Genomic DNA, 21,764 nt, shown 5'->3' with positions numbered 1-21,764 from the left:
TATTCGTATTTAAATGATCTGGGGGGTGATGCTATTTTTATTACTCTTGCACAGTCATGAAAATTACATTCAGGTATAGTACTCGCTGCTAATTAGAAAAAAATGTACATAATAAATGCAAGATTGTTTTCTTGTCCGTACAATGCTTCCAAATGAATAAAAATAGCATCACCCCCTGCAGTAGGTCTTTAGCAATGGTGTCATGCATTTAGTTTTTGATTTAGCAAGACGGAATCATCAAAAAGCCCCGTAACGAGTTTGAAATTAATTTGACTTCAGCCATCAATATTTTTTGAACTGCTACAGCTATCAAAAATCTAATTACAGATCTGAAATCATCACGAAAAATTACCCCAGACAGTGGAGTTTATTAAAGATTCACCCAAAAATAAGAAAAAAATGGCTGTGGCTTAGGTAAGGTTAAGCCCAGGATGCGAAGCATACTAGCCTTTATTTTAGTTGTTGAACCACTGTTTAGCTTGGTGAACTGCTGTTGCTTGGCTATATTTGGTTCGGCTAGACGAAGAAACAACTCATGCGTTACTCTGCTTCGCCTTGGACGCCCCGCCTTGGACGCCCCGCATTGGACGCGGTGAGCGTCGAGCAACGCAGCGTTCGGCGCGGCAACGAAATGTGCGCCTGAGCAAGCGACGCACGCCTGAGCCTTAGAAACAGCTCGTTTCTAAGGCAACACCGCATTCACTAGAGGCGCTTTTGTACCGCTTTGAAGCATCATACTCGTGGCTCAGTGGTAGCGTCTCTGTCTCACACTCCAGAGACCCTGGTTCGATTCCCACCCACCCCATCTTGCAAGAGTTGACCCAAAGCCACTTCTCCTCTGTCGTGACGTCACGGTGTCACGTGGTTTCAAGGCGACACCGCCGCGCCTGAGGAGCTGGGTTGAGCTCTCGTAATATGCTTCGCATAAAAAATTTTTAAGACCCACTTCCCCCCTTAAAGCTGTTTTCCCGCCCTGCGCACTGGCAAATTAAATTCTTTGGGCACTTTAAGGGCACTTTCCGGCAAACTATTTTGATACAGTGTTGATGTAAATGTTGCCGATACCGCAACGCCTGGTTTCCAAAAGCTGAGTTTATCGCGAAATGATCCCTGCATCTCACTGTGTAATAAGACATGTCTTACAAACCTTTGAAAGTGCTGTACTTTTAGGAATTGCTTAGTCTGTAACTGTTGAGAGGCTGTCACATCTCGTAAATAGACGTCCGCAGGAAAGCCTTTACAGTCAATGGCCGATTTATTGGACGCCTTCATGGCACCACCATGTACCCCGTAGAGCCAATTTATAAGAACGTTTGAAATTTTAAACGCAAAAACCCTCCACAGTCCGATTTTCCTCATTTTTCGCCATGACCGTATTGGAATAAGCATCTTCGCCTATCTGTTTCCCAGGGTGCGGCGTATTGGTGTTGGAAGTGTACTGGATGCTTTTCAATAGGCTGTAACCTAAATGTGCCACCATTCGCTGCGAAGTGAGTGTCAATTTTTGCTCTGGCAGCATCGTTGCCTACCAGCACGTTTTCTTTTTGGTTTCTCATAACCATCTTAAAACACTAGGCAATAAGAAAACTACAAAGGGCCTCTCCAGCCACTTGAGCCCCACCAGCTCAATGTGTGTCAGCATCTTGAGCCACAACAAATCTCGTGGTGGGGGCACGTCAGAACTTCCGGTGAAATGCACTGTCTGTAGGAGCTGCTGACCTAGGCAGAGTTCAAAGAGTGCAAACGTAAGCTTGACGAAGCCGCAAAAACGACAGAATGTGTCTCAGGCCAACCAGCTCGGTATGTGTCAGCATCTTGTGGTGCAACAATTTGTGCAACGCTTCGCAGGTGTCAAATAAAATTGAATCTGGCAAATTCTTTAAGGACTTTGGCTTGGCCTGTAAATTTTTCTGGTTAGTATGTCTTTCTTGCTTTTTTTTCTATAATGTATGAATGAGGTTCTACTGTATGCGTTGTCTTGAATGTCACGAAAAGCAGAGACCACACAGAGAACATAATGTACACAAGTGCCATAGTGTGCTTGTGTCAATGTTTTCTGTGTGCTGTCTGCTTTTGGCACCATTCGAAAAAATGGGCAGTAAACTGCAGGAACTTGCCCACAAACAAGTCCTCAAAACGCCTGCTTAATTCGCGCACCAAGGCACTGACATGTGCAGCCTGGTGCTAGAAATGTTTCGAGATGCCATGGGTGACATTGGTGTGGCGTTGATGCTGCATATGGAAGACTGCAGATTGCTGCTTCAGGTGCCGCACCATGTTGTAGACCACGATGTGCTGCTGCAGGCCTTTCTTCATTGTTTCGTGTTGCTCTGATGCAGGCACAAAGCATGATCTTCAACAAAGTTTGCTACGAGGGCTGCATGGGCAATCCAGACGGCACCCTGAGGGTAGAGATTTATGTGCCTTCCAACCAAGTTGGGCGCATCATTGGCAAGGGTGGCCAGACGGTGAGTATCAACAGCATGCACTGTCTGCTTGCTTAGTTCGTTGTAGCTTGTTTGGAAAGGATAGTGTAACTGGAGTGGGCCGTGCATCTTTCTGGCCATCTTTGTTCCTGTTGCATGTGCAGTCTTATTTTCCTAGTTGCAAGCAACGATCTCTGGCAGGCTGAAGTGTCCTGAGGCAATGCAGTCTGCTGTGATAGAGCAATAGCTGCTATATCAACCTGTATTCTTGGATGGTCACTTTTGGGGATACAGTCGGAACTCTACAATAACTAAAGCTAGGATCATTTGTCACAGTGCAGTATACTTGTATCTCGGGCGGATGGCCGTAGAATTTAATGAGATCTGTATCTCTAGACAACAAAACTTCGTTGCTTTACCGCGATCCGAATTAATTTTAGTAAACGTGTCTGTTGCTCAGTCGCATAATTTCAGCAGTGTGCATCTCTTAAACTTTTATACAGTGCGTCCTCTTAGGCCTATATACAGCCACATTACATTACCCCATAGCAATGTACTGTATAAACCTTCATTGTAATGAAGCCGCTTTGCTTGAATTATCGCTTTATTCGAAATTTGTCCAAGTCCCAACCTGAACGCCTGGTTTTCTACCAGGTTACGCGAAGCACACTGATAAGCTGCTCTGCTTAGAGTGAACTGGCAAGGGCTGCCTGCCTTTGATAACATAAAAGCGCAGTATGGAGGAAAAGGCAGCGTGGCAAGAGAGGCTGAGTGTTGCTCGCCCGCTTGTGCGGTGCGAAAGGAGCTGAACTCTGCTGCGAGTGCGCACCCGCTCCTCGTCTCTGGTAACACGTGGGCGCAGTATGGAAGAAAAGGGTGCGACGGCGTAGCTGGCCACGGAGAGGGTCACTCCCTCACCCGACGTGGCTCGGCGCAAAACACGGAGTGCTGTCGTGGGTGCGCACACTCCGTGGCGCTGCGGAAGTAGTGCACACAGTGTGTGCCATGAAATGGGCAAGTGTTACCCTTGCACCGCATTCCGTGTGCCCAAAGTCTGCCGAACCAGAATTGCGCTGCTTCCTCTGTGCTTGCTTGCATACATGCAGTGGCCAGTGCAGGCTTTGTGACCATGTGGTTTGTGGATTGCTTTGTTACATGTGCCTCGCGTGTGCTTTTGTGGGTCTTCGGTTGGAAATGGCACTGCCAGTCCCTGCGTGAATGTGCCTGACCTTGGAACAAGAAGTTATGTAGTACGCGAGGTGGAGAAGGCGACCGACAAAAATATGAAATTGCAAAGCACTTCGGTGAACCGTCTTCAACATTCTCAACTGTACCGAAAAACAATGAAGCCATACGAGATGAATTCGAGAAGAGCATCTCAGCTCAATGAAAGTGCAATCGTGATTCCAAGGATAGTAGACTTCCATTAATTCGACTCCGGTTTAGAAGAAAATCAGACGATTAGAAAATGTGTCCAAATCGACCATTTTATTTGTCCCCCCTTAAACACTACATGTCATCGTCGTGGCACAATAGTTTGTTCATTGGTACCACTGTTCATTAGTGGTTTGTTTATCGTCTGGGCTGCTTGTGTGTGTTGCAGGTTCGAGAGCTGCAGCGGCTGACACGTGCGCTCATAAAGCTGCCAGAGGAGAGCCAGAATGCCAACACTGAGGAGACCCCAGTGCACCTCCTTGGTGACTTCTTCAGCACTCATGTGAGCATGCTAATTTTTCTCGCTGGCCATTTTTCCTCCACATTTACGCCTTAGAATTGCTTACCGTGACGTCGGTCGTATGTACCGTGAGTGAAGGCTGGTTTGTTAAGGGGGAACAGGGGTCATAAAAACTGAAAGGCGTGAAAAAAGGATCTTTAGGAAAAGATTTTAGGATTTAGATTTGTTAGAATCTAGGCTGATAGCTTTCTTCAAATACTCATGTACCAAACTCTAGGGTCGGCTTAGATTCCAGGATTTAAAAAACGTGCCGGTTTGTAATTGAATATGATAAATATGGTGCATAGCTAGTGGCATCTAGCTATGCAACTAGCTAGATATTTTGACCTGTGTCATATTGGCGTGCGGCGTGGCCCATAGCATGGCATTATCACAATGGCACCAAACAGGCAATGCCACTATAGCCCTGCTTTCAAACGAAAAGTTGTGCTAGCCACAAAGGCATCGTCAAACGTACAAGTCATGCGGGACTTCGGCATCAATGAGAAAAAATGTGTGTCGCTGGAGGGAGCAGTGGGGGAAGGCGCTTTATGCATGGCTGCAACAAGGAGATGACTGCGATAAGGAAAATAAGCGCGTAATAACAAGATGTTCACCGGGATTGCGCTGTGTTTCAATGCCTGCAAGCCATGCCGCACTGTCTGCGCTTGCTGACGTAAGCTTGCATGCATCCGCAAGCGTGTGTGTGGTCTGGGCTAGCAGCAATCATAACGTAGAGTGAGCTCGGCATGTTCATATTGAATAAATGCTGTTTTCATTTTGTGAGTGCTGTCCTTCGTTTTTTTTGTTTGGTCTACATTCGAGGTAAGCTTTCAAAATTTTTTCTGGCTTTGCACATTTGGGGGTCGGCTTAGAATTGGGGCCGGCCTAGATTAGAGTAGATACGGTACTTGTTTCCGCATCTATAATGCCTAATCTACGCCATATCAAAATGATTTGCCCAAAAACGCACCCCAAGGGCCCCAAAAAATTTCGTCAGTGCAGACAGTGAGAAAAGAGCCCAAAATTGTGCAGAAACAATGGAGTTCATGTAGCAATCTCCAGTCTTTCCCACCGCAGAGCACTGCCATATTGGTATTGTTCGAAAAGCTCAAAGTTCCTTCTCTCAGTTTCCTGCATTCTCACCCACTATGGCTGCATAGGAAAGGGGCAAATGAAAAATTGGAGGGCGCTTAAGCTTCGCCTTCAAGAGTGGAACGCGACAGCGTTCCCATCGACCCGTCAATGGGCTACGGCACAGCGACTACGCGCCCCGCATCGGACGTGGTGAGCGTCGAGCAACGCAGCGTTCGGCGCGGCAACGAAATGTGCGCCTGAGCAAGCGACGCACGAAACAGCTCGTTTCTAAGGCGACACCGCATTCACTAGAGATGCTTTTGTACCGCTTTGAAGCATCGAACTCGTGGCTGAGTGGTAGTGACTCCGTCTCACACTCCGGAGACCCTGGTTCGATTCCCACCCAGTCCATCTTGCAAGTTGTTTTTTATTCATGAAATGCCTGCTAGGATTTATCGCTCACGGCCAACGCCGCTGACGCCGACACCGACGCCGACGACACCGGCTTTTCTGCGACACGAGCTCCTTAACGCTATCGCGTTAAAAACAATTAGGGGCCGTTCTGAAGAACTTCGCGGCTTTCCTATTAGCTCTGTGTGCCAGCACGCTCAGAGGCACCTACCTCTTCGCTGTTACTATGGCACCTAGTGCCCTGACACGGCCAGTATAGAGCTCATCTGCTAGGCATGCCAGTGGGCCTGGTTTGAAAACTCTTGATCCGCGGTTTATTTGTTAATCACACTGTGAACGTGAAAACCAAATTGACCCTCGCTTCAAAAAAATAAGTTCGGAACAGGACACGCATCAATAGAAAACAAAGTGCAAGCCGTCTCTGCTTCTCAGGGCAAGAAAGAGGAGGTAGTTGTGGCATACAGCCGATGACAAAATCACACTGTAGATAAGCCACTGCTTCCTGTAATCTCGTACTGCATCGACCATAGCCGCTTGTCCTCTTGAGTAGTTCGGAGACTGCAGATGATGTGCCGATACTGATTCCCGTACTCCTTGCGTGTGCCTCTCGCGTGTATGTGGGTTTGTGTTGGTGCATTCTGGATCCTGTTACGAGCCTGTACGTCCGCGCAATGTCATCAGCGGAAGCATTCTTGTGTCCAATTATGATTTCCCATCTTTTTTTGTTTTATTTTTGTTTTTCTCACAGTTTTTTTTAAGTCTCACATTTTGGGATTGGCACTGTGTCCCTTCTACTCATTCAGTTCTCGTCATTCTTTCTTTTACCCGAATGTTGGTGAATCAGAGGGTGCACAAGAACTACGATATAGTAGTGTCTTATGACACTGTAAAATTTTGAAATCCTATATAAATCACTAACATGAATTCACATTTGTAAAGCTGCAACACTAAAATTTCAAAACTTCGGCTAAAGCACAGATACAAACATCAAAATTCTAACTTGCAGTCTTTAAACGTCCAGAAACATACTTGCTTACTTTTAGCTATCCTGTTGCACTACATTTTTTGCAAGTCGCATCCCAAATTTTTAAGGGGGGTTTGCATGTTCTAGAATGATAAAACATGGCTGAAAAATTTATTTTGAGAAAAATGCATTTTAGGAATGTTTGTGCCTTCAAGCATCTGTCCTCAAATTATTATAGCCGATTTTGATCGGTAAATAAGAAAAAATCTGCTTTCATAATGCCGCGGGAGCCAGGCTAAATTTGTTCAAGACTTCCAGCGTCTGCCACAGCCGCTGGCCGACCGCCGCCATCTTGGGCTTTTGAAGCTGGTTTCCTTGTGCACATTTTGCGCCGGCTCAAAGTGGCACCGCTCAAACATAAGGACGGCTCTTGCCACTTTTCTGAAGGGTGATTGTTGGCCTCTGATTGGGCAGAGCGCAAGTGCGCAAGGCGAGCCCCTCGTCTTGCGCCTTCCATAGGCTGGCGTCACCAAAGCAGCCATTTTGTTTTTCATTTTTGTTATGCGTGCGCCGCCGTCTCTGCCGTTGCTGCCAGTTTACGTGGGTCGACGTTGTCTGCTTTCACTTGCGTTCACGCCGCTGGTGCAGCGGCTTTTGTCTTGTGGCGCATCAGGAGACGCTCGCCTAAAGGCCAGTCAAGCTTACGAAAAAAAAACTAAAGCGTTGATGGAACGAGAGGCCGAAGATTGCAGGTGTGCTCGCTTCCTGAATGGCTGGCATGAACGGAACGGCCGGTGCCACCTATTGCATCCGAAGTGCAGTGGTGGAACAGCTTGCAAACAGAATTGTGCCAACTGCTCCGAGAGCGGACCTTTGCTCTATCCTGTGCCAAAACGACATTTTAGTGGAGAATTGCTCCGAGCCTGTGCCAAAGTGGCCAAAGCATGCAAAAGAGCAAAGCCCTCCTTCTATCCATGCTTCACAGCTACCAAAACAGAAACCAAAACCAACAGCACGTTAACGTCATCATCGTTACAGAAGGAAGCAGGGGCCCATCCTTAGTTTCTCACTGTGTTGACAGTTCTCGCGGCGATCCTGTAGGCACTGCAATTTTTGATCAGGTGGTGACGCCACCATTGCTTGCCTCAACTGCCTCCGTTTCCTCCGTGTTTATAATAAGTGCGTATGACGCCTGTGTGACTTAGCAAACCTCCATTTCGGGAGACGTCATGGGCAGTGACTGGGTGAATGACACATAACTTTGGCCACAGGGGCAGAGAATGTGCGAAAGAGCTTTTGGAGCGGATTAAAGGGGGATAGGGGCCTTTGGGACGAAAAAAAAATAGCGAAAAAAAACTCACTTTTTGAAAACGGTGTTTCTGAAATCTACACCTCTTTTTACACAACCAGACCGAATTTTTAAACTATTCCATCAGTATTTTAGCCGTAGCATTGCTTCATTTCATTGATACTAGCAAAATTTGAGCCGAAATTAATACTAAAACGGCACTTCTGCAAAACGTAGCTGCTGTTTCACACATCGAAGTGTGGACATCTTGGTCTCATTTCAAAGAGCGGGCTTTTTTCTTCAAGGGGAAAAAAAAAAAAACTTACCTTGAATGTAGGCGAACAAAATAAAGTGAGGACAGCGTCCACAAAATGAAAACAGCATTAATTGAATATGAACATCCTGAGCTCATTCTATGTCACTTTCTTATCGCTGTCATCTTTTTGCAGCCCCCCCCCCCACGACGGACGCCTTTCTCATCAATGCGGAAGTCGCGCCCAGCTTGAGCGTTTGGCAATGCCTCTGCGGCTAGCACAACTTTTCATTTGAAAGCGGCGGCATAGTGGCATTACCTGTTTGGCGTCATTGCGGTAACGCCATGCTAAACCAGTTAGACCCAGGTCAAAATGGCGACGTTGCTCATGTACTTCAATTGGCTACTGACACGGCTAGTAGCAGCTGCGATACTGACTTTTCTAGATGGTATTAGCTATGCACTGTATTTATTAGTATATGTTAAAGCTGGCACGTTTTTAAGATCCTCGAATCTAAGCCGACCCTAGAGTTTGGTATAGGATTATTAAAAAAAAAAGCTATCGGCCTAGATTTGAATAAATACAGTAAGTTTGGTATCAGTGTATTCATATTGAAATTATCTAGGGGGTGATGCTGTTTCTGTCGCACTAGCATCATTTTGCAAATTACAATAAAAAATAGTAATGAGTGAAAATAAGAAAAAGTATTCACAGTAAATGTTGGTCTGCTTTCTTACCTTTAGAGTGCTTTCAAACAAATAAACATAGCATCACCCCCAATGCAAGTCTTTGGCATTCAGGTCATGAACTTCTTGCATTTAGCAACACGAAATTGCCAAAAAGCCCCGTGAGAAACACCCATTAAGTTTATTTTCAGATGTTAATACTTTCTGAACTAGAGCAGCAATCAAAAAATTAATTATACATTTGAAATCAGCATGCAAACTGAACAAAACAGTGAAGCTTAGGTCAAATTGAACTGAAAAATAAAGAAAAACGTTTTAGAACCCAGGTCCGTCCCCCCTTAAATGTTTGTTCCAGACGCCGGGTCCCCATATATTTAATGCTGTTTTTGTACTTTTCTCAAAAAAAAAAAGTCTCCATCCAATATTCAGGCTTCGATATCTTAACACCAGGAACAGATAGAAATATTTTTTTTTGCAGAATGGAGCCTAATGCGTATAAAGTATATAGCAAGCAGAATTTTGTTTTTATGTTGGAAATCAATTATATTTTGCTACATTTTCTGCTACATGGTTGCCCATTTTGTGGTCTTATATTCAATGGGTTGATAAATATATCTTTTAATGGTCAGATCAAGTGCTTGCTAGGCTTTTTATGCTGTTTAACCATGCCTTAAGAATGTTTATTGTGACATTTATTTTCTGTTGTGGCCTTAATAGGGGCACTAAAGAGAAAAATGATTTTTTTTTTCATCAGTAAATTACCTCTCTAGGACACCAAAAACACCACTCCTACTATGATAAGACGCTTGCTTGGTAAGCCAGAAAAAGTGCAAGAATGAAAGACGGGTGGCGATGCCTCCTTGAAGTTCCCACACCTGGTCGCTGTGACGTCATGGATTTTGATGGCATCTTCTAGGGCCTACTAATTATATATAGCGGTACAGATTGACTACATAGTGTTCTAAAAGAACCAAATAATAAATGTGGCAAGTTTTGGGAACCTTTACTCAGCCAACGCAGCCCAAATGCAAAAGCATACAATGGAATCCCGGACGTCACACTGATGTACTGGTGTCTGGGTTTTGGCGCGAAATTAAAATACTGATATTTCGACCTTCATTTTCTCATCTAATAACCAAACTATTTCGAAACGACTGCCTGCAGCGTACTGCGTGAAACAATTAGTCTAAACTGATTTGTTTTGCTTTCGTGTCCCTTTGAACAATGGAAGTGAAATTTTATCTTAGGAACTACTTCACCTGCAGCAAAACGAATTGCACATTTGAAATCGGCACAAGAGTCGTAGTAAGACAGGAATGTTTCCTGAATATTGATGAAAGAAAATGGGGAACATTATTTCAATAGCAGTGTCTCACCTTAAAAGAAAATGAAGCTAAGTGGTGACGTTTCGTCCATGACTTTAGTAGGTGCAGTGTTTTTGCGATTATAATCTGCACCCCAAAAAATTTTAAAATATTGAAGTTTGGCTTGGGTGCGAATGATAAGTTTGGCTTGAAGTGTGGCTTCACGGCAGCACAATGTGCACTGCCGTGAAGTTTGCCATTCAGAGTTTTCGTATCTTCTAGGGAACTCCCACCCTCACGTGTAGTAAGATCCCTTTTCCCCTCTTTCATGATCGCCCATTCTCCTCACTCTTTAGGGTAGCCATTTTGCCTTTTGGTTGTGTCAGTATAGTCCTAATCTGTTTTAATGGATCTGCATAGAAAATACTTTTGGGTATTGCAGACCATTCTGGTTGCGGGCCACACCACGAGCAAGTTGCCAGAACCTCAGCTTACTGATCACTCGCTCGACAGGATCATAAGGAAGTGGAGGTTAGAAGCGGAACCGTTGACCTCGGAGAATTGATGACAGAGTGCAAGGATGAGGGGTATTCCATGTTGAAGAAAGGAAGAGCAGTAGTGGAAGTGCTGTACCAGTTGTGTCAGTCTGCACTGTCTGGAATTGTTGCTCCATGTTGCTTCAAAAGGGTCTTTTTTTTTTTTTCATATCCAAATTGCACCATTGCTGTGCCATTGCTGCAGGTTGAGTGCTTTCTGGCATTTGGTGCAGGCCCTCATGTGCCTGAAGACGTTTTGCCGCTGTTTTGTGTGCTTGATGTCAAGGCTCCCTGTGCAAATGCGTGCAGGCTGCCCAGCGCCAGATCAGGGCCTTGGTGAACCGGAACCAGATGGTGGGTGGCCAGGGACCCTACCCCATGCACCCCCGGATGGGACCACGCAGGGGTGGTGGCGGAGGTGGCAGCAACAACAGCAATAGGCAGCAGCAGCAGCAGCAGCAGCCATCGCCTCCATCTTCCTCTTCCTCTTCGCAGCCACCACAGCCGCAGGCTGGCTCGCCCCCGAGCAACTGAGAGGGGATTGTGTCTGAGCGTATTAGGTGGCCGTCCCTCTCCTCCCAGTGTCTTTTTTTTTTTTTCTTGTGGCCACACTCCTTTGCACCACTGGACCAGGAGTGACGGGGTAGGTAAAGGACTGCTTCTTTGTATTCAGGAGGTTTCTTCCTGCACCATTTGTTCAGCACTGTTCCAAAGGGTTTCCAAGGATTACATGCGGTGATTGTGTGAAGTGGTGCTTTATTAGGGGCAGGTGTGGAGTGTTGAAGGAGATTTCGAGTGTGGTGTTCGTGTGCGATTGCACTTCCTTCATTTGGGGCTTGTACATCGGCATGAACAACATTCTTCGAAAGTAAGCCTTTGCAGTCTTCTTTTATTTTCTTTTTCTATGAAAGAGACCCATTGCTGGCACTAAATAATAGCGGCACATCCTAGTTTGTGCATGAAGGCCCGAACATTATGAAGTTAGTGTAATGAAAGTCTCGTGCATTTGACTTTGGCATGGTTTGGGCAGCGAGTCAAACTCGCGAAACTCGCTTTTCCGGGTGTCTGGATTCAGCTGGCCGCGATTGTCTTCTAGATTTGAGGCTCAAGCACCACCAAAGACAATTTCAGCATTGTAAATATGCGTGCGCTTGCCTGTGCCTCATTTACAAGGAATGGCGGTTAGTGAACTAAAGTTAGCACATTTTGTTAGATGCAGTCTTTTTTTTCTCCCCCCCCCCTTGTAGTGGTGTATTAAGAGTGTTGGCCACAAGAAAAAAAGAGGAGGGGATTAGGGAGCAGGGCAGTTGATGATGTTGTTGACCTTGTTCTTCATCAACATGTCACATTTTTTTTTGTTCTCTCTCTTTAGGAAACAAATGTTGGAGAGAGTGGGTTTGATCGACACAAAGTGCAAATGTGAAAGAGAGAGAGTGCTCCTCCACAGGGGAGAGTAATGAGGGAGGGAGTGCGTGGAGGAGAGTGCATTGTATATATATACACATGTATACTACGTTTGGGTGTGGGGAGGAAGGGAACCCTCCTTTGTTTGTTCTGCATCAAATGGATACTGGCGTGTATTAAGTGGGCGTCAGCCAATGGCGAGAGGCCACAGGAAGCATGGCTTTGTCCCACCAAGCTTTTAGGTACCAAGCTGCGGCGACATCTTGCTGCAGCTGTCCGTCAGGCAGCGGTCGGCTGCTGTTTTAGACCAAGAAGAGCGCTTTGTGCAACAGTTCATGCTGAAGCTTGCATGTACTGCAGGCCCCCCCTCCGATTGCATCTCTCTAGAGCACACGAGTGGTGTGCTGCGGAGTGCTGTGTGGTGCAAGACGTGCTGTTATGCTGTGCACGCTGGATTCCAGACAGCTTTCTGGAAAACCAGGAGCCAACCACACTGTTCAACTATGCAAAGTCTGGGACGAAAGCTTTAAAGGGGGGGGATGAGGGATGAGGTACTTAAAAAAAAATTTGGAAATTTTTTTTCAAAACAGCTTAAATGAAATTCAGACAGTTAGTGTATCTTTTTCAGCTGATTTCTAAAGTGCAATTTATGTTCTCTACGATAAATATTTTCTATAACATCCAAAACAATGTTCTTTGTTTGGAGCCTAATTAGCTAATCAGCAGCAACTTACACAGTAACCTACAGCACACGGAACTGATTCTGAATGGTCATAGGGTGTCGTAACCTATAAATTGTTGTTTTAGGTCATTTCGAAGTGAAGTTATAGGTTGTCAAACTTAGTCACGAAAAATACCGACCTAGATAATAGAAAGGTATCAATATGGGCATTTTTTATGGCTACGTTTGACAACCTATAACTTTGCTTCGAAATGGCCTAAAACAATTTATCGGTTACAACACACTATGAGCATTCAGAATCGATTCCGTCTGCTCTATGTTAGCATGCAAGTTGCTTTTGATGAGCTAATTAAGCTTCTAACAAAGAACATTCTGTTTTGGATATCATAAAGAATATCTATCGTAGAAAAAAAAATTGCATTTTTGAAATCTGCTGCTAAAAATACATTAACTGTGGAAATTTCATTCAGATTGTTCAAAAAAATTGTTTTTCGAAGTGCCTTGTCCCTTCTTAAAGATAGTGTTACTCATGAATGTATTCATGGCAACTTGCACAACACCGCTCGCATTCTCTAGACGAGTGTGATTGAAAGTGTGCATCAGTGTGTTTTGCCGACACTTGTTACAATGGTGGTGGCCTTCTGGTTTTCGGAGGCTATGAGCTGCGTGCCGACACTGACAAGACTTGCTTAGAGGGTGACCTTCCTCCCCCTCTCATCTTGGGCGCAGGCGCAAATGCAACCTCGTGTTTTTATGGTTGCCAGGGCTGTGAAAAAAAAAAAGTGCGTTTCTTTTACACATGTGCAGCTTTCAGTAGCATATGTGACATGTGTATGTAAAAAAAAAAAAAAAAAAAACGCGCCAGTCGTGTAAAACTTTTGGTCACGGCGAGCGGCGCTCGTGATGAAAGCAGCTGTATTGCCGTTGGAGCTGGCCGACTTTAGTAGTCGGCGTTGCGAGTCTGCCGCTCATGCTTGAGCAGAGAGGAGGCGTTTTTGATGGAGGCGAGAAACACTTTCGTGTTTTGTGTTTCTGTCCCTCCCGTTTTTTTATTGTATAAACGTTACGCGATGAACGAGAGCTTTTATTTTTGATACTTGTTGGAGAAACTTTTTTTTTTGTGTGTGTGTGTATGCGCGTGTGCAGGTGTGTGTCCTATGACAAGGTGGCGCCTTTTGCCACGACACACGTTTTTTTTTTTGGATGCTTGATGACCTGATGTGATGCGAGACATTGCGTGTGGTATGGAACAGAAAAAAAAAACAAAACATAGAAGGCTAAAAGTCTGTCAGAGAGATAAACAAGCAAACAAGCAAAAAGAAATTTTTTTACCAAGTCGGTCGGATAGTTGAAACCTGATAATTTTGCATGCACGCCTTGCATTGCCAAGCAGCCTTTTCTTACACATCTGCTGTTCTTCCATGGACGGGTTATGCTCAGAAATGTTCTGCGAGATGTTGAGGCCTTTATTGGCATGTTTGCGTGTGCAACTTGTGAAAGACACAAAAAGAAAAAAACGTGCAAGACATGTTATCGGTTGGTTTTTGTGCCAAGTTTCTCCAATAAGTTCAGTTGTTTCCCAATCCCTTTCCCTTTGCAAGCAGTTATTACCGTTGAAGCTGGCATCACAACTGCATTGCTGTTACACACTTGTAAAATTTGTGAGGGGAGCCAAGAGCACTGGAAGAAAAAGAAAAGCTCTCGTTCCCTCTGCTTCGGATGTTGGACAAGAAAGAAAAAATCTCATGTTGACCGCCTCGCATGGGTTAACAGTGCTTCAATGTTCATTTTTTTTTTTTTTTTGTGTAGCTGCAGTGAAGACGAGACACGCAGACCACTAATCTTAGTCATAACACATCAACTGAATTCATAGGCTAAACACAACAGCAAAGAACACGTAAGTGGGATGCTGCTTGCTTTCAGCAGCAGGCTCTAGAAAACCATAAATATGAAAAAAAACTTCATCACATATACTTTGACGATAGCAGCTCAAGGCCTTCTGCTGGCTTTTTTTGCGAGGGTGGGGGCTTCTAAAACAGATTTGCGTTCAAAACGCCATTCCCACAGTGGAGCTGAAAGCCGTTTTTTTTTCTTTTGCGCCGACATGCACCAGTTTCATTCCTATGACGCCCCTCCCTCAGGATTACAGGCTACGGAAACTTTCTCTCAGGACTGTGCTCCCACTCTCTCTCTCTTTGCGAGGATGTCTCCAGGTGATGCCCGTGTTAAACATTTGTTCGTTTGAATCCACTGGTCAGGGAGCGCAGCTTCGCGTGATCCTCTCCTCGAAGGAGTCCTCGTTTGACTGCACTCTTCTTTGACGACGGCTACCTCACTTGTACCATGCAGGAAGGGGAGTTTCTCCCCAATCCAGGAACCCAGAGTTTTATTACCGTGACTGCGACTACAAAGGAAGGCTGACAGTGACACGCATAACAGACCACTACAGCCTGGAACAAGCTGCTGCCATGTGGTAGCAATTTAACCCTGACCTATTTGTCAGTTCCTCCCATCAAGTTTCTCCGAACTGCGTTCAAGTCTGCTTGAAAACGTATGCCGGCAGGGCAGTGAGTCAACCTGACAAAAAGCAACCACGTTGCTAGTTTTACTATCCCATTTGCTTTGCACTGCGTTTTTTATCCTTGCAGCGGATTGAGGAAGGCCTTTCATTGTCTTGCAGAGAAATCAATGTGGGTATATAGATGTATGAAGGGTGGCAACTCTGCTGTGAAGCATTCTTCCAACTTTCTCATAACTTCAAGCTTATGGCTTGAACATGTCTGCTTCATGGTCACCTTCTCTTTCCACATCCTGCAAGTGCAAGCAAGCTTTTTCAACTCCGGGCTCCCGCTTTGCTCAGAGGGGTCTTGCACGATAGTTCAACTCTCGAGGAAACTGATGAGCGAACCGGTTCGGCAAAGATGACGGAAAGATTTGCAACCTGCAGTGGCTACCGAGAAGAAAAAAAAAAATGCGGACCTTGACAAATGAGACCTCGAAACTCATGAATGACAGATTTGAGGACAGACCCGATTTGTGAACATGACACTTCTTGTTTGACTGTCCCTTTTCTACTTTCCTCCATGCGGCCTTGGTGTTCGCTGGTTTAGGAAGGCTTCGTTAATGCGTTACTTTGTGCAGACGGCATACTCGCTGCACTTTTTTTTTCCTGCTGTGTAGATGTTTGCTTCCATGTGTTACCACTAGATCGCAGTGCTGTGTAAAACATGGATCTCTGAGATAGGCTTTCTCTTCTCATCTTGTGTATGAGCAAATGAAAAGGAGTTGCCTGCAGTGTTTTATGGCTTTCCTCGTGGTGGTGTCCGTGCACCAGAAACACCTTTTGAATTTTGACCCCTGGAATTTGCTAACTGGCTGCTGCTGCTGCCTTACGCGGCTTGATGCTCTGGCACAGCACATCCTTTGCTTATCATGATCTAGATTACTCCTTCTTGCACTTTGGCATTTTCTTGGTTTTTTAGGGTAGAGTTTGATCCTGTAGTTGTTAAACACCTTTTGCTTAAGTTTTTGTTCTCCCCCAGTGCTACTTGGGCTTTGGCTGAGATGCAGTGCATTGCGCAGACTACACTGCTCTTTACCGACGTTCCTGGGCTTTATTAAATTTCTTTTTTCGTTTCTGCCTCGGTGGCGTTTGTTTTTCTACTGGCAGTTTTTTTTCCTTTTGGCTCGCATCTACAGTCCGTTCATTTACCCTGCTATTGTGTTAGACTGGCCGGAACAGCTATCAGCCGATTAGTGTCCGACCCCTAGGCTGTATTTTGAGCAAGCTTTTTTTTTTTTGCCTTTCTTCGTTACCTGGCAGCTGCCAGCAGAAGACTGTTGTTTAATTGCTTTGAACTCTCTCGGTTACCATAAAAGGAGACCAGGAGTTCTTTTCTGTGTGTTGCAGTACATAACCAGTCTGTTTGTCAGTGGGATTTTTTGGTATGCAGGGCATTGTAGCAGTAACATTGCACGTAAAAGTAGGCTTCATATCTAGTGTTTGCAGGCATTTCTTCCTTAAATCTTGCACTGCAATAGTGTTCTCATCAGCTTTGCTAACTTTGTCAAATTGTGGAGAGTTTCAGAATATAATTACTGGTGTGTATCATTTCCCAGCAGTAGCAGCAGACTGCTTCCCCTCAGTGCTTGGTTTGCTAGGCCAAACCCAGAGAGTTAGTAGCATCCATAGTTTTTGCTGTAACGCTGTTCGTTTTTGTGTCCGTTGTGGGCTCCTTGGAGCATTTCACTGTGGTTTAATTTGTGTAGCAAGAAACCCTTGTAATTGCTCTGCGCCTTTATTCTTCCCGTATTTTTTGCCGCTATATTGTAACTGTTTTTGAGACTTACTACCAAATTGTGTATTGTATTAGAGTGCAGTGTAATTTCTTGATTTTCCTCGCACCAGATGATGCCCTTGCTTGCTTTCACAGCTGTTGCGCGTGCCAAGGTGTGTCCACGGTGTCACCCTTTTGCTTTGGTGTTGGAGACCATTGGGCTCATGCAGCTCCCAGAGTAAATTAACGTGCCCAGTGCCGGCACAGCAGGCTTGCACGCATGTGCTAGTTTTTCCGGGTTTCTCTATGTGGTTGGACTCCTTGGTCACCTGCTGCTCGCAGTCCTTGTTCAGCGTATTGTACTGGTAACACGTTAACCGATGTAACTGGAACCACCGTGTGACTGAGCCTTCTACCGCCGCCATAGCAGGAGCACATCTTATGCAAGGCGGCCACCGCTACAAACGAACTGAAATACAGTGCTGCCATTGTCAAGATTGACATGTGGGGCTGCACCTGTGGCCGGCTGCTTGGCATTTGATAAAAACTGCCGACTGTCCCCTTTCATGTCAACCTCTGTCTTATTTAGCCCTTAAAATTATTTTTGGTTTGTTTCCTCAGTGTGCGCTTAAAGCATGGCAGTAGAAAAGTTTGTATCTGTTGGCATAATTACAGGATTGGCTTATGTTTCTGTGCAACCATTTATTTCCCCTCTCTCGAAGTGAATTTGTATGAGAGTCTGGATGCAATACAGGTCTTTTTTTACATATGTTTGTGTGTCTTTGTAAGCAGCACATTGTTCATGTGCTGGTCAGTTTTCAACTGTCACTGTGAAGCTTCTTTGGACAAGAGCTTGTGTGCTAGTGATGAGACCATTCTCATTAGTGACAATGGTTTGAAACAGTTAGGCTTACAAACTTATTCGCTCCCCCTGGTAAACACACAAGGCGATACCCTACTTGAACAAGCAGACTCACTTGGGGAGCACTTTGAAAGTGTATCAAGCTCAAATCATTATTCGCAATCATTCCTGAAATATAAACAAATAGAAGAATGCAAGCCACTCACCAATAAATGCCGACAGAATGAACCGTACAATTGCCCTTTTAGTGCTGCCGAGTTGAAAGCGGCCTTGAGCGCATGCAAGAGTTCCGCACCAGGATCCGATAGAATCATGTATGAAATGCTCAAAAACTTACACAATGACACGCAACTTACACAACTTACACTCTTCAACACTATCTGGGATGCAGGGTACCTTCCAACGGCATGGAAAGAAGCCATTGTGGTCCCTGTTTTGAAACAAGGGAAAGACCCTTCTTCAGTGGCAAGTTACCGCCCGATAGCCCTCACAAGCTGCATGTGTAAGGTATTTGAAAAAATGATAAATCGGCGACTCATACATTTCCTTGAACAAAACAAATTGCTTGATCCCTTTCAGTGTGGCTTCCGAGAAGGGCGCTGCACAACCGACCATCTTGTACGTATTGAAGGACATATTCGTGACGCGTTTGTACACAAACAGTTCTTCTTATCGATATTTCCTCGATATGGAGAAGGCGTACGATACGACCTGGCGCTACGGAATCTTGAGAGATTTGTCAGAAATGGGAATTCATGGTAATATGCTAAACGTAATAAAAAGCTACTTGTCCAATCGTACCTTCAGGGTGAAAGTAGGCAATGTGCTGTCACGTCCTTTTGCACAAGAAACCGGTGTACCCCAGGGTGGCGTGCTCAGTTGCACACTCTTTATTGTTAAGATGACAACACTTCGTACTTCCTTACCACCGGCCATTTTGTATTCCGTCTATGTGGACGACATTCAAATAGGTTTCAAATCCTGTAACCTCGCAGTGTGCGAGAGACAGGTACAGCATGGTTCGAACAAGGTGTCAGGGTGGGCAGAGAAAAACGGATTCAAAATCAATCCTCATAAGAGTTCTTGTGTTTTGTTTACAAGGAAGAGAGGCCTGGTTCCGGGTCCCTGCTTAGAAGTGTGTGGACAACAGATACCTGTAAACAAAGAACACAAATTTCTAGGTGTCATACTTGATTACAGACTCACTTTCATCCCCCACATTAAACATCTTAAAGAAAAATGTCTGAAAACAATGAACATAATGAAACTTCTATCCCAGACTACGTGGGGTAGTGACAGGAAGTGTTTAATGAATCTATATAAAAGCCTCATTCGATCGCGACTAGACTATGGTGCCGTCATTTATCACTCTGCCGCCCCAAGCGCACTAAAGATGCTGGACCCTGTTCACCATCTGGGTATCCGTTTAGCCACAGGAGCTTTCAGAACGAGTCCCGTACAAAGTTTATATGCAGAATCGAATGAGTGGTCACTTCATATCCAGAGAACATACATCAGCCAAACATATTTTTTGAAAGTCCACTCTAATCCCGAACATCTCTGTTTTAACACCATTAATGACATGACACGTGCCACACTATTTCGTAATCGTCCTTCCGTAAGACAGCCTTTCTCGCTGCGTGTGAGGGAGCTTAGCGAAGAAATGCACGTTCCACTCCTCGAGCTTCGCCTAATGCATCCAGCCAAGCTGCTACCTCCTTGGGAGTGGCAGCTCATACAATGTGATATATCTTTCGTGGAAGTCGCAAAGCATGCTCCAGAGATTGAAATCAAGATGCATTTCCGGGAACTCCAGCACAAATACTCCTGCACGGAGTTCTACACAGACGCATCAGTCACACGACGGGGTGTCCTATGCAGCCGTCGGTCCATCCTTCTCGGAATCCGACGTACTGCACCCGGAAACTAGTATCTTTACGGCTGAGGCCTACGCGCTGCTGTCGGCCGTAAAGCATATAAATAAATCAAAACTCCAGAAATCAGTTATATACACGGACTCCCTCAGTGTTGTGAAGGCCTTGAAGTCTTTCTGTAATCACAAAAATCCAGTATTTAATGAGCTCTACTCCGCACTGTGCAAATCATATATGTCTAACCAACATGTGATCATATGCTGGGTGCCTGGACATAGGGGCATCGAGGGAAACGCTCTAGCTGACCAGATGGCCACATCAATCTCATTGCATGCAGTTAATCCTACTGCTTCGGTCCCTGTCACAGACCTGAAGCCTTTCTTAAGAAGGAAACTACGAAGCCACTGGCAACGCATGTGGGACGAAGAAATAAATAATAAACTGCATGTAATAAAGCCACAATTAGGTTTTTGGCCTCCTGTAACAAAATCCCGCCGGACAGATGTCCTATTTTGTCGCCTAAGAATAGGACACACTTTTGGCACACATAACTTTTTACTCACGGGAAACGAGCCTCCAACCTGCGGTAGATGCGGGGAGAGGCTGACCGTCCTCCACGTCCTCCTGGAGTGTCGGGAAGCCGAATATGAAAGAAAGAAACATTTTCCCTTAGCATACCGACAGCACATCCCCCTTCATCCTGTTATGTTACTCGGCCCAGAACCTTTATTTGACACCAACGCAGTACTAAGCTTTCTGAAAGATGTCTTGCATGTTTTTAGCCCCACGTGTTCGTAGCGGGTCCTCTCTCCAGAGGATGCCGCTGCGATAAATATTTTAAATAGCACATGCCTCTAGGCCCTTATGGTTCAAGGGCCCTGTCGAGGCAGTAGTGCTGTAAGCAATTTAACATCTCGCATATTTTAAACATTGTATCATTCTTTTACGATGGATTTTAAAGTTCATAGTATCCGTCACCAGTCATCGCCATAATTTTATAGCACGTAGATTTTACGCACTTCACAGCGACTATTTTAGGCCACTTTACAGCCAAGTCACATCTTCCATAATACATCCTTAACACTACCACCAGTCATGGCGCTCTTTGGCCAAACCTGGCCCTTGCGCCACAAAACAACACACATCATCATCATCAAACAGCTAGGCTTCTCTGCATAATTGGTCAAAGGCCAACTTTATTATTTAGGTATATCAAGGAAGTGGTTTCAAATTTGACTGCATATCATGTTTGAACTCAGTTCTTAAAGGGGTCCTGAAACACTTTTTGAACATAGTAAGAAAACATGGCCGATCCACTCTAGAGGCTGCTGTGAACATGGAGAGCCAAGTTTTACTGCACTGCATGCAGTGGGGAGTTTACAATTGCTAAAGAATCGTGAAAAGTTGCTTGCTCACTTCTACAATGTTGGACCCAGCAAAACTATTCGCTGACTAGTGATCGCAAGAGCATTCTCAGTTATGCAAAATTGCTAATATGAAGTTCAATAAATTTAGTATATAAATGTCTGCTATCTCAACAAGACAAATTTTTTATCTTTGCACTGCTAGTCTACACACGACGATAGTGCGTAGCAGAGTCTGCTGCACACGGCTCTCGAGATGGCAGTGGCATGCTGCGTATTGTCTGTCGTGGCCATCATGGGGTTCTGAGACGAGCTCTTTTGCTTCCTTGACACTCAAATTTTGGGCAGGGTTTGCCTTCTTCAGTTTTGTGATGTGTAGCTTACAGCCGGAGATGAAAAGAGAAAGCTGGGTATCGGTGCGAAAAGGATTCCAAAAATTTTTGCAGGACGAGATTTGCGAGACGATGTTTTTTAATACTGAGGCCGTTTTATAATTAGTGTTTTGGGGGCCCGTTAAGAGCACATAACTCTACGTTTAAATTGGATTAAGTAGCCCCCCTCGTGTCTGCTGCTTGTAATGTCAGCAGTGACGGAGCAGGCTAGTGCCAGAAACCAGAATGCTAGTGTTCAAACATGCTAGT

General features: G+C 45.0%; 1 protein-coding gene across 2 annotated transcripts in view; it reads left to right on the top strand.

The window, feature by feature from the left end:
- Imp (IGF-II mRNA-binding protein) overlaps positions 1-17,792 on the top strand; it is a 61,363-nt gene extending 43,571 nt beyond the window's left edge. For both annotated transcript variants that reach the window (XM_065440330.1, XM_065440328.2), the window contains exons 12-14: positions 2,340-2,468; positions 4,030-4,143; positions 10,970-17,792. In XM_065440330.1, coding sequence (XP_065296402.1) covers positions 2,340-2,468; positions 4,030-4,143; positions 10,970-11,194 — 468 coding nt within the window. In that variant the 3' untranslated portion in view covers positions 11,195-17,792. The remainder of the gene's footprint in view (positions 1-2,339; positions 2,469-4,029; positions 4,144-10,969) is intronic.
- Positions 17,793-21,764: the final 3,972 nt, after the last annotated feature.

The sequence above is a fragment of the Dermacentor albipictus genome, chromosome 1, assembly GCF_038994185.2.
Source record: "Dermacentor albipictus isolate Rhodes 1998 colony chromosome 1, USDA_Dalb.pri_finalv2, whole genome shotgun sequence".
Classification (NCBI taxonomy): domain Eukaryota; kingdom Metazoa; phylum Arthropoda; class Arachnida; order Ixodida; family Ixodidae; genus Dermacentor; species Dermacentor albipictus.
This window is presented reverse-complemented; position numbering and strand designations above follow the sequence as displayed.